The 13,493-nt window shown below is 42.6% G+C and overlaps 2 protein-coding genes across 3 annotated transcripts; one reads left to right on the top strand and one right to left on the bottom strand.

Moving 5' to 3' along the window:
* LOC8073541 (hexuronate transporter) lies at positions 5,643–8,157 on the top strand. The gene is made up of 3 exons (XM_002444276.2): positions 5,643–6,326; positions 6,609–7,354; positions 7,482–8,157. Exons 1-3 carry the CDS (start codon positions 6,015–6,017, stop codon positions 7,906–7,908), a joined length of 1,485 nt encoding a protein of 494 aa, XP_002444321.1. The 5' UTR covers positions 5,643–6,014; the 3' UTR covers positions 7,909–8,157.
* LOC8070071 (uncharacterized methyltransferase At1g78140, chloroplastic) lies at positions 8,776–12,580 on the bottom strand. 2 transcript variants are annotated; one of them, XM_021464996.1, is made up of 9 exons: positions 12,227–12,580; positions 11,993–12,087; positions 11,753–11,872; positions 11,194–11,275; positions 10,552–10,742; positions 10,264–10,375; positions 9,509–9,616; positions 9,099–9,300; positions 8,776–9,008 (listed from the first exon to the last, which is right to left on the bottom strand). In XM_021464996.1, exons 1-8 carry the CDS (start codon positions 12,422–12,424, stop codon positions 9,160–9,162), a joined length of 1,047 nt encoding a protein of 348 aa, XP_021320671.1. In that variant the 5' UTR covers positions 12,425–12,580; the 3' UTR covers positions 8,776–9,008; positions 9,099–9,159. The 2 variants fall into 2 exon arrangements, with proteins under 2 accessions (XP_021320671.1, XP_002445476.1); XM_002445431.2 differs by having other exon boundaries at positions 11,753–11,884; positions 12,227–12,579.

The following is a 13,493-nucleotide window of genomic DNA, read 5'->3' on the forward strand; positions in this document are numbered from 1 at the left end:
TACTGGTGCTGGCCGGTACCACCGGCCCGAGCCCGGTACTACCGGTAGTTCATTTTCTCGCAAAACTCAGGAGAAAGGGCTGGCACTGCCGGTACCACCGGCCCTGAGGGTTGGTACTACCGGGTCACCCTGGCAGAGAAGAAATTTCCTAGATGTTCATGCATGCAAGTGTTAGAGTGTCTCTCTTTTGATTTAGTTTTAATACTTGAGCACTCTATCTTCCTCAAACCAACTAAATTTGCATCCCTCTTTATAGTGCGGCAAATCCTAAACTCAAGGTCAAAAGTATATAACCATTTTAACCACTTGAGTCTTCAATGTCTTCATATGCCACTTCTCCTCAATATCACTTCATCAAGGATGCAATTAACTTTGTCTCCTCTCTTTGAGTAAATATAGCTTGAGCATGTGACTTGAATCATTTCAACATATGTGAGTTCAATCCATGACTTCAAGTCACTTCCATTAAAGATTTTGATCCTCAACACAATATGACTCCTCATAGCTTAATTAGTACCTCGACTCAATGCAAGTACTCTCTTCTTCACCTTAGCCATGGTACCTTGGTCTACAAACCATAGTTTGACCTTCACCTTCGCTTAGTCCCTCGAAGCCTTTTCCTTGCTATCTTCACTCTATCAAGCCATACTCAAGTCACATCATGTTAAGCATCCATTGAAAAATTGTTTCTTCAATATTGTGATTCTTGCTTGAATATCTTCTTAGTATGAGCGTTGACATTAATCAAGCTTCAATTTACACCAACACACAACTTTGGTCTTCTTTGAACTTTGTGTGAAATACCATCAAGTTTGCTTTCTTGTTGACCCTTTGATACACTTAGCAAACTTGTTAGACCTTTAATTGTGTTGTCATTCAATTCACCAAAACCCACTAAAGGGCTAGATGCACTTACACTACCGGTAGTTCATTTTCTCGCAAAACTCAGGAGAAGGGCTGGCACTGCCGGTACCACCGGCCCTGAGGGTCGGTACTACCGGCTCACCCTGGGAGAGAAGAAATTTCCTAGTGCTTCGTGCGTGCAAGTGTGTCTCTCAAGCGCAAGAGCTAAGTTGACCTGAGTACTCTTATCCTCATCTTACCAACTCAATTTGCATCCCTCTTGATAGTGCTGCGTTTACTATAACTCAAGCAAAGAATAAAAACTTTGTAGCCACTTGAGTCGAAACACCGTTCATCCATTGGAAATTTAGGGGTGCTATAATTCACCGAATGTTTTCGTTCAATTCCATCAATGGAATAACACCTGTAGATTATGCTCGATAAACATGTTAATCCCTAATTGGTTGTCATTAATTATCAAAACCCACATCGGGGGCGAATGCACTTACAGCCCTTTGATCAATGTGGTGACAATGTGTCTCTGTTTAGACAACTGGATTTCCACCAACATTGGATCAATGCTCAAGATCATCTCATTGTGTGATTCATCCATCTACCAAAGACCCTGCTAGGTGCCCTCTGGGCCTATCGTCACTAGGTACACTCCTACATAGAAAAAACTCCATGTACATGTGGAACTTTGTTATTTTAATAAAATATGCTCGTGAAATATATTAATCTCCATTTATTCTGGGGTATGTTGACGGGTTTCATCAAAGGTGTAAAAACATGTCTTAACAACTGTCAATAGGGCACGTGAACAACACTGGTATGGTTGTGGCAGATCGATGAGAGAATCAGTGGTAATTATTATTTCTAACTACATGATGTCATCGAGTAACGCATGGATATCATCATGCACGGACATCGACAGAGAGGTGGCCTCAAGATGGTTGCAGCTCAAGCGATGACAACAGATGTTCCCTAGACAGTATGAGTACATATGTGTTGTCTCTTTCAAGATTGCCATTTTGTGGCTTGCAGGCGCATTAGTTGTGACAACAACAAATGATAGAGATAAGCTTCATGTGCATGGCTTGGGATGTGCTAGGTGTCTAGGTTGGAAACGAGTTTATGTGGAGACATACTAGAGTTGTTGCATCATTGCAGGTGTGGATTTGAATGTGGTATGCATCATTAAGTGCAAGTATCAAATAATATCCAAGCCATACACGATTACATGGTGATTATATTACTATGTTTTGTTTGAGTTGGTGTCAATAGAAAGAAGAAAGAATAAGAGGAAGACACGTGTGGAGGTTGTTTTGTTCAATCTGGGGTCTGTTTTAATGGTTTTGTATGCTAGAAGATCTGCAGCTAAGCATGATATAATACAAATGCAAAATGTAACTAAGCAAATAGTTCAACAATGATGACATGTGGGTTTAGTAGTGGACCCAGACAGTCTTTGGCTAAAGCGGATAATCTGATGGTTGGGAAGACATGTTGGTCAGATCTGGGTACAAGACAACGAGGGTGTGTCATGAGAGAAGGATGGATGACATCAAAAACATGAAGTGGTCACGTGACCCGCTAGGTCAACTGACACCCTAGACCCACCAAATCACCTCAACTTTCTCTAGATTGATATACCCCTACCTTGAGACCCAAATCTCCGAGCGTAGCAAAGATCAGAGTTTACAGTGTTTAGCTAAAGAGCAGCTATATAAACATAATACATCCTAAGTAATAAACTATAGTATCTACTATAATCCATGTGTTAGGTTTTTGGAAAGTTCATACACAACATCATTTTAGCTTAGCCCTAAACTATGCTATCTGGCTACACCAATAATTACTGGTGTTCGTAGCTCTAATCATGGATTCCAGCTCACTTTAGCTAGGTGAAAACAATAACGAATTCTCTGAAATTGTCAGCCATACCTAAACTAATTTAGATACGTACCATAGTCTATACTTTAGTATTTGTGTTGGAAATTGGAATATTGCAAAGTTGATATATGAAATATTTTTAGATCTAGCTTTGAACATTAATACTTAACCATGTTAGTTTATCTCTAGGATTTAATGAAAATTTTAAACCCTCTTTTTAACCACCATCACATGGAGGCAATGTATAGCACATCATATTAGCTTAGAATATACTCTCTCCATCCCAAATTGTAAGTCATTTCAAGAATCTTGGAGAGTCAAAGCATCTAAAGTTTGACCAAAATTATAGAAAAAAATTATAAAGTTTTGTGGCATCAAATAGATATAGTATGGAAATATAATTAATGAAGAACCTAATGATACTTAATTGATATCATAAATGTTATTATCCTACCATATAAATTTGGTCTAACTTGAGATGCTTTGATTCTCCAAGATTCTTGAAATGACTTACAATTTGGGATGGAGGGAGTACATTCAAACTAGGGCATCATGACAAATATTTGTGTTTAGAATAACTTTACTAATTTATCTCTATTATTTAATGAAAAATTTGAACCCTCCTTTTAACAATCACCACATGTACGCAATGTATAGCACATTATATACATGCATGATGAACATCAATGCTCATGGTCTAAACATATTTAACATCACAGGTGTTAAGAGGACCCATCAGCTTTTAAGGTCGTTTGTCCATTGGAACTCTAGTTCACTGCCCTGACTCCATTAGTTAACTTGTATGTATAGAGAATTCTATTGTGTAATAAGGACTACAAGTGTAAAATTAAAATTTATTACATAAGCCCGTCTAACTCAGTTGGTAGAGCGCAAGGCTCTTGTACCTGTGGTCGTGGATTCGAGCCCCATGGTGGTCGCATAGTTAAATTTTTTTTTACTATTTTCACTTTTTGAGATTGTGATTCTGCCAAATGCGAACGGTAACTGGTGCTGGTGGATCATCGAAGGGTTAATATCGTCATGAATAGCAAACTACACAGGCCAACATTTTTTTCAAAATATTATTTGGATCCTAAATTTTGAGAAACAGTTCAAAAGTCATATCATTGTAAATTGATAATACTAAATGGTGAAAAGGAAGTGAGGATTTCAACTTCAATGCATACTTCCGCGTCAAAATTGTTATCATGATAAAAAAGAGGACTAGTCGCAACAGCTCAATCACGATGCTTATCTTTTTGTTTAGCATTGTTTGGCCATAGCTTTGGCAAAATATGCTTCACACTACACAGTGCTTACCCATTTTGGTTATCAATGATAAACCATTCAGAATTTCAGATGTTTTGCCCTAACCCAACTTAAATAAATGCTTTAGAGAAGAAAATTGGTTGTTTCATGCAACACGAAAGTGGTATGTGTACCATTTTCAGCTTTATATTTTTCTTAAATATGATACTTCTCTGGCTAACGTCCACGACAGATTATATGGACAAACATAGATAAATAAATAAAGTGAGTACCATTTTTTCAACGAACATCGTTAGTATTACTCCCTTTATTTTGAAATACAGTGGATTCAAATTAATAATAAAAAGAAAATAATAATATTTACGACACCAATTTAGCACCATTAGAAACATTGTAAAACATGTTTTCATATTTTACCTCTTTCTTATTATAGATGTTAATACTTTTCTCTCTACATTTGATCAAACTTATAACCACTTGACTTAGGATAACTCAAAATTTTATATATTTTAGGATAGAAGGAGTAGTACGGTAATATCTCCTCTTGTCACATAGGACGTTTTGGACATGATATGATCTTTTTCTCTATCTTTGTTGTTTTTTCTTTTTGCAAGGAGGACATGATAGGAATGTAGTGCACTAGTGTGTATGTTGTAGATCTGATCACTAATTTCAATGAGAATGTTTTACCTAAGTTTGATAAATGTATTTTTTTTAAAAAAAGTGATTGACGCTGAACTATAAAATTTTGAGTACGTTTTATCCAAAAAAAATAAGTATTTATGACTGGAGCAAATAGTAGTAGTTTTTGTTCATCGGTACACTGTGAACTGTGATTCAGTTCTGCTCTAAAAAAACTCTATCCAAATTTGTAGTGCTTCTGCCTTCCTTTAACGGATAAGCGGTCTGGGCAATTCAAAAGAAAAAAAAGATAAATGGTTCTATTGCGCACTTGCAGGGGCAAGGAGGCGCTCGTCTTGCTCACGACTTGAAGTCTAGAACAGTGGAGCCAGACAGAAGACTTGTGATTCAATAATTCATTCGGCTCGGCTCGTCAGTGACTCAGCTTATTAGTGGTTCAACTCAAATCAACTTGTTAACAATTTTTTTAACAAGCTAAACCAGTAGTTTAGCTCATTTTGTTAAGAAACCAACTCGCGAGTCTAGCCCAATGCAATTCCACGGCCCAACAACTAGCCAAGCATCGTAAGGTTGTGAGTACGAAGGATAATCGGTTGTAACCGAAAATTTGGTTTGGTGCTTTTGGTTTTTATAAACTTTTCAGTTAAGTATAAAACAGAGAACCGATAAGTTTGTTGTCGATTTTTTGAGTTTTTCATAGATCTTGTTTAGTTTGAAAAAAAGTTTTTAGATATTATAGCAAATTTGTAATTATAATAATTAATATTCAATCATAAACTAATTAGACTTAAAAGATTCGTTTTGTAAAATATATGCAAACTATGTAATTAGTTATTTTTTAATTTATATTTAGTGCTCTATGCATATGTCGAAGCATTCAATGTAGTGGGACAAAAATTTTGGATGACATAGCTATCGTAATATTTTCGTTTGTATTTGGTAATTTGTCTCCAGTTAGACTAACTAGTTTCAAAAAATTCGTCTCATACCTGTGTCGCAAATTTTAATGGAATCTTAATTTTTTTTTTGGATTTAACGAGGCCTAAATTAAAAAAAAAATAAAAAAACAGAATGTGCTCCGCGAGATGCAGAGTCGCGCGGGACACTGCTTGCTGTAGCGCCGGATTATGTTATGTGCCACAGTGGGCGAGCTTCCAGCTCAGCCTCGGCGGAGGCTCACCTGCTCGCTCCGTCGCTCCTGGGTCAATTGCTCAAATCCCCCGCTCGAGCTTGACAAAAACACGCAACGCAAGGCTGTCTCTTCTTCTCCCAGCGCTACGCTCCAGCCTCCTGCTAGTCGCCGCGCAATTCTTGGCAGCCCCAGCTGAGCCTGCTAGACGGCTAGTAACTAGTAGCCGCGGAGGGGAATGAGGCATCCGGATGCGGAGGCGGCGTCGCGCCGGCGGTGGACGCTGGTGCTGGTGAACCTGGCGTCGGTGCTGGAGAAGGCGGACGAGGTGCTGCTGCCCGCCGTGTACAAGGAGGTGGGCGCCGCGCTGGGCGCCTCCCCGACGGCGCTGGGCTCCCTCACCCTCTGCCGCGCGCTCGTCCAGGCCGCCTGCTACCCGCTCGCCGCCTACGCCTCCGCGCGCCACGACCGGGCCCGCGTCGTCGCCGTCGGCGCCTTCCTCTGGGCCGCCGCCACCTTCCTCGTCGCCGTCTCCGGCAGCTTCCTCCAGGTCCGTCGCCGTCCGTCTCCCCCAATTTCCTCCCCGCTCTCCTCCTCCTGTCGCTGACGTAGCGGACCCACAGCTCCACGTTTCTCTCGCGCGGCACGTCGTCGGCACCTACCACCAAAAGTACCAAACGTAGCGGTTATCCGAATATTCTAGTTCAAATTTTGCAACACAAAAATAAAAGAAGGCTCGACGATATTTATCTCTGACTCGTGGGGCCCACCTCGCTGACTCCCAATCAAACTGACTCTGGCTCGCGCGCTCGCATACGCACCGCGCGCGCAGATGGCGATCTCGCGGGGCCTCAACGGGATCGGCCTGGCGCTGGTCCTCCCGGCGATCAGCTCCCTCGTCGCCGACTACACCGACGACCACACCCGCGGCGCGGCCTTCGGCTGGCTGCAGATGACCTGCAACCTGGGCTCCATCCTGGGGGGCTCCTTGGGCGTGCTGCTCGCGCCGATCACCTTCCTCGGCGTCGCCGGGTGGCGGGTCGCCTTCCACGCCGTGGCCGTCATCAGCGTGGCGCTGGGCGTGCTCATGTGGCTCTTCGCCGCGGACCCGGCGATGAGCCCGTCCGCCGCCGCCAAGTCGTCCAAGACCGCGGCGGCGGGCTCGGAAGCCAAGGAGCTGCTCCAGCACGCCCGGCGCGTGCTCGGGGTGACCACGTTCCAGATCATCGTGGCGCAGGGGATCGCCGGCTCCATCCCGTGGTCCGCGCTCAACTTCTCCGCCATGTGGCTGGAGCTCGCCGGGTTCACCAACTGGGAGACCAGCGTCATCACGGGGCTGTACCTGTTCGCCACCGCGCTCGGCGCGCTCTTCGGCGGACTCATCGGAGACCCCGTCGCCAGGCGGTTCCCCAACACCGGTAGGATCGCGCTGGCGCAGATCAGCTCGGCGTCCGCGCTCCCGCTCGGCGCCATCCTGCTGCTGGCCTTGCCCAATGACCCGTCCACCGGCGTGGCGCACGCCGTCGCCTTCTTCGTCATGGGCTTCGCCATCTCCTGGAACGCCTCGTCCACCAACAAGTATGAATGCTTGTCTATCTTTGCCATTGCAAATCCGTTAATAACTTGTATCGTATTGTACTATTGGTGGCTCATCAATCATTGTTTTTCCTTCCTGGGCAATTGCAATCGCAATTGCAATTTGCAGCCCCATCTTCGCGGAGATTGTGCCGGAGAAGGCGAGGACGACGGTGTACGCGCTGGACAAGTGTTTCGAAGCAGTGTTCGCGTCGTTCGCGTCTCCCATCGTCGGCGTTCTCGCGGAGCGCGTGTTCGGCTATAAGCCGGTGTCGTCGGACACGAGCGTGGAGACGGACAGGGAGAATGCCGCTGCGTTGGCGAAGGCTGTGTACACGGAGATCGCCGTGCCCATGGCCATCTGTTGCCTGACCTACACCTTCCTGTACTGCACGTACCCACGAGACAGGGAGCGAGCTCGAAAGGAGCTTCTCATGGCATCGGATGATCAACTCGGTGGAGAAGCCAGTGACGACAACGAGTCAAGTGCGGTTCATACTACACGGGTAGACGAAGAATCTTCTGTCAGCTCCTTAAATCAGAGGCTAATATCTTGAGAAGGCTAGCAGATGGAGGTCGGCAAGAGCAAGACAACCAAGTCTGAAGTCCTGCATCGTTTCCGGGAATATATGTCATTCATTCTAGTGTTGATCAACGAACAGTTTCAGATTCTTCAACGTCAAAAAAAAAAACGTACAGTTTCAGATTCTCCTAGATGAAACATGCCTTGTCGGAACCATCGTTACCGGTTACCACGCATGGAAAGACGAAATCTACCGACTATATTTGCATCTAAGCTCTTATAAGACCTTTTGTCGGATATTTCCAACATGAGAAATCCAACTCTTTATACATACATGATAAAAATCCACAAAACATTGATAAAAATAGGCAAATGGGGCTCCTTTTGCCGTCTTTGTGTTTAGCGCATTAGAGCGCAGAACGTAATTTCACAAAACTAGGTAGGAATAAATTTGGTCGAGTCTTTTAGATGTTTGCAGACAAAAACTAACTGTAATAGAAAAGGAATTCAGTTTTTTCTTCATTCTTGACCATGAAAAAGCAACCGAAACCCACATAAATCAACGGAGTTCTGGGCACAAATTTAAAATTTGACTGCTTACATTCAGGTTTCGATAAGATTGACTGCAGTCCTAATTAAGTTCAAAAACTGTATTTTAACAAAGTGACTTGTAACTTGGAATGAATGGAGTAAAATAGAAGCTTCCTAGCAGAAGCATACTCTAAGCTGACGGCCTTTTCAGGTGGCAATTGAAATAACTGTCTTTTTCTTTAACAAAATTTAGACAAAACAAAGGCAAATTTGTACAGATGATTTTCATGGATTATTTTTTATTAAAATGATTTATCTCCCTACTGATACTTCATTTTGGCTTTTCATAAGAAAAAAAAACATTAGTTTGTTGCGATTGGTTCAAAGGAACCACATGTATGAATAGTTAAATTAAGTTAATAAATTGTAGAATTGCAAAAATCTATTAAGCTATATACAAATAACTGATATATCCATGCACCATGCTATAATGAGGTCAGTCAAGTAAAACATGTGTATTCACTATTTAAATCACACCTCCCTTGAGGAAAGTTGCCAGCCTTAAGAGCAAAGGGCAAAACCGCACAATGCACAGAAAGAAACCTGTAACAAAAAATTTCAACATTTATCATGACATCATCAGAGAGAATTAGCCATATAGTTCAGTAAACATAATTTAAACAGTATATTCACCATTTGCAGTATAAAACCGAGGAGGCTTGACATAAACTACTGGACGATTGCTGCTACTTAATTAGCTTGCTTTAGTGGCAGAAAACATTATATAGAATCCACTTCTGACAAATTTGAAATCAACCAGCCCACATGCTTTGCAAAGATCTTCAAACTCCACTTCAGATAAGAAGGTATTGTTGCCAGTTATTTGGCTAATGTACTGCAAGATAATTCCAAAAGGAGATGTAAGAGAACAGAGCAAGGCAAAGTGAATTTACATATAGCAGCACAAGATGATCCAAAATTTAATCTTCCATCCACTAACTTGGAGGAGTCAAAACACTAAGGAACCGCTTCAGGTTTAATGTGAATCGGTCTGTTGTTACAGGAAAACCATTATTTTGTTGATAATTTGGATTTGGAATTACCGGTCGTCCGATCCTCAATACTGGAATAACTGGTGGAATAACATCTGCTACGAATGTCGAAGCAACAAAAACTCCCCCTGGGCGAAGGACTCTACTGATATCTGCAACCTATGAAAAGATCATAAATGCAATAAGAACTTTAACCAATTGTCACCAGGTAGGGGGGAAGTGAAAAGCATAAAGGTAGATCTCTCAGCAGGTATATTGAGGAGTTGAAAGATTGCTAAAGTTGTTCATAAAAGCAATTCCTTGTTCGCTATTTTATCAAGCTTATTTGTGAACATGTAGATTGTAACAAGGGACCCTGAATAAGTTGGCCTCTTACTTGTTTGGAGGTCGTGCTCATGCACTCACATCATTGTGAACCATGAGGGAAAGATGAACATAAATGTAACATGCATGTGGGTTCAACACGCAAGATTCATTCACATTGTATGTGTATTTTCGAGGAGCGTTATGGAAGTAGCAAACTAGTATGCTGCCATGTATTTTGAGGCACATAGGAAAGTGCAAACTAGTATTTATGTTATATAGAAAATACATGATGGAAATATTTTTGATGAAAGTAGTCAAACTAGCATGCTGTCATGCATTTTGAGTGCACAGAACGTGGAGTAACCGATTAAGTTGGTTAATACTTACAAACACTGTAAGCACAGGGATTTATTGTTAAGCTCTTCACGAACGCAATTACAAAACAACTAAAGCAATAGAAACTTTTTGACATAAATTGGCAATTCAAATTGGGGTCTTACAGCACAAGCTGGGGATGGCCAACAATGAATTGCAGCACCTGCATGCACAGCATCAATTGAACCACTCACAAAAGGGAGTCTGGATATGTCAGCCCTCACCAATGCTAATCTCCTGAAACAAAAGAAGCGTAATATTACAGTTTGCATTTGACATTTTTATAGTAAACTAATAATCATGACAACAAAGCTACAAAGCATGAATACTGACATGAAGGAACAACTAACTACAGAGACTTGTCAAACATGACAAGTAGGGTACAGAACTAAACCTAATGATCAAAGGCATACTCATCTGAAATGTTTTCCTGCTTGATGTATTCATTGCACTGCTTCAACATATTCTCTGAGAAATCCAGTGCCACAACAAGAGAATATAGCCCACTCTTAACAAACAATCTTGAGAACAGGCCACTTCCACAACTTGCATCAACAATAGTCCCTCCAAATGTTGGCTTCAAATAAGTTTTTGCCATTTCAAACTGTAGGCATTGCAATGTAGTTTAGAAATCTGAAAATGTATATGCTCATACAAATGATATGTAAATGCTTAAATATATGTAAGTTGCTAAGGAAACCAAACCTGGCTCAACCCAGGATTGAATTTAGGGTCAAGCAAAGCTTGACATTAGAACCTTGGCTACATGAAAAAAAAAACTGGTGGCACGTCACCAACAGCCAAACAGTTGCAATGGGCCCAGCCTGGATGCAACAAGGCCATATTTTTTCAAGAATGGACAACCAAAAAGGTGATCAGGTATAAGTAAAATACCATGATGAAAGGTTCTTCAAGAGCTCTTGAGTACCACATTTTTTTCATGGGGAAAGGAAAGGGAGCTACTAGTCAAATTTACATAGAGATGATTGGAAGATAGATATTTCAGAAATGCAATTGAACATCCTTATGAATACAACATAGTTAAGCAGCATGACCTCTCTCTCTAGGCCTGGGAAACCACCCCATATGAAATTTTGGCGCCATCCTCTTTCGTAAAGAAATGATACCAGTGGAGTCCTGTTTGAATAATCATCTGTAAGGACTAAGAAATAATTTGGTAGAACTAATTAACAAATGCAGTCCCATATTCATTGTCCCCCAGCCCCAAAAGAAACAGTTTGGCAAACATTGATACTAGTATGACATGCAACCTTTAATTGGTTCATTGGTTGACTGTATGCAAAAGAAAGTATCTCTGTCAGCAACATTTTCAAGGCTTCAAAAGGACATCAAGATTTCTTGTGTTTCCAATTTAGAGGCTTAGAGCCTTAGGAATGCTTTCAGCTGTTAGTTAGTGGGGGTAATTTTTAAAATAATTCCAGCTCTCAGAGAAGTGAAGCAGAAGGCCAAGTGAATCATGCCCCTAATTTATGGGACACTAGAATTTTAAGCTTCAGAAGGTCAATTTCGTCTGTGATTAATTCCCTCGTCCCCTCATTTCACCAAAATTCACCAGGCCAGCTAATCCCAGAAGAAACAAACAAGGCTCCTTACCTGAACAATTCTGTTGCTGCTGGCATGGACTCAGAGTACTCTATCGAACCAACTGACACTGTAAGATCCCAGTAATCCTGTTTGTTCGGGTAGGATTTCTTGCAGGTTGAACATTCGAGACTGGAAGCATCGCTAGAGATGAACAAACAACCATCAATTTTGGGAAGCTGCGTGATAGCCAGTTGGCTGTGGTAGTGGCAGGTGAGGTGGTGCGGAACGAAATGATGAAAGGCCACTTACTCCGACTGATCGCTCGAGCCCGCGAGGGGGTAGTAGCAGATTGGACATGCCAGCTTCCTCAGCTTCGTCTCCGCCGCCGGCTCCACCAAGGGTTCCTGAAATGGAAAGCACGCTTTTATTAACTCCCCGCCTTCTCAGCGGAGTGTGTGGTCTAACTTCTAAGTGGACGGGCTCTCCGCTCGACGGAATGCTTCAGCGGGGCGGGGCGGGGCGGGGCGGGTCGGGGGAGCTCACCTCGACAGCTTCGTCGGGTATGTCGGGAGCAGTGACGGCAGGTGAGGGTGAGGCGCTGGCGCACAGGTCAAGCCTCCTCGCCGAGGCAACCCGGTTCCGGCGCGCCGCGATGTGGTGCCGCGGCCGCGGGTGCCGATTATAGCAGCGCGGCGCCCCGGGAGCTGCTGCGGGTGTGGTCGCCGTGCCCAGCGCCGCCATGGGAAGTGGGGAGAGGTGGCGCAGTCGTGCTCCCTGGAGACTGGTGGAGGCGCGGCGGAGAGAGGACCGGAGGAAGCGAAGCGGAATCCAAGGCAGTGAGCAGAGGAGCACGGCGGAGGGAGCTGGTGGGCCGTGTGCCTCCACGACAAAGCACACTATTTTGTGGGGTTTTTTTTTTAAGAAAAAATGGAAACTCAGGTTCCATGCACACACGATTTGTGGTGGTGACGTGCGAGCTGATGTGTCGGTCTATCATCACACGCAGCATGAGCCCATGTTGGCTGTTACTACAGATGCAAACGGTTATAAATCTGCGGGGTTTTATTACCCCAAACTCATGTCCATGAACATAAAATTTGTCCGCTAAAAATCTCATAACTTATGACGGGTTTAATTTGGTGTCTAGACTCGTGCCCATCGAGTCATGGGTACCCATCGGATTGCCCATGGGTACATCCACGTAGCAATAAAGAAAAAATAGAACATAAAAATCATGTCTCAGAACATAAAATTATATTCACTCTTTTCATTTTTTACTTGAATGGACATATCATCTTATATATGTCGATGAACGGAGTAGTTTAGTAGAAAAATTTAGGATATTGTGGACTAATATGATTGCTTCACTATGATGGGTCGGGTTTTAAAAACCCATGGTTTATGGGTTTGGGTACTATATCCCAGACCTATGTCTATAAACCTATTGAATCTAGATTTTTATCCATTAACAAACTCATGAGTAGAAAAATTGACCCATACCCTTGTTCTAATAGAGTAAAAAATCCATCGGATTTCGGGTTTCAGATACCCATTGCCATCTTGAGCTGCTACTGTTGTGAAAAGAGCTGACAGGTCGACCCACGTACTACTATTCATAGTTATTAGGGTCGGACCGGATATCGATCCGGTGAGATCATCGGTTCAATGGTTTATTGGTCCAACCGTTAAGAACCGGTTGAACCGCCGGTTCGATTGTTTTGGACCGGATGAACTGAATCGTTCATAAATGCTTTGAACCGGTGTAATATAATGACATATAATAAATATTTTTTAAGAAAATATATAATAA

The sequence above is a fragment of the Sorghum bicolor genome, chromosome 7 (assembly GCF_000003195.3).
Source record: "Sorghum bicolor cultivar BTx623 chromosome 7, Sorghum_bicolor_NCBIv3, whole genome shotgun sequence".
Classification (NCBI taxonomy): Eukaryota; Viridiplantae; Streptophyta; class Magnoliopsida; order Poales; family Poaceae; genus Sorghum; species Sorghum bicolor.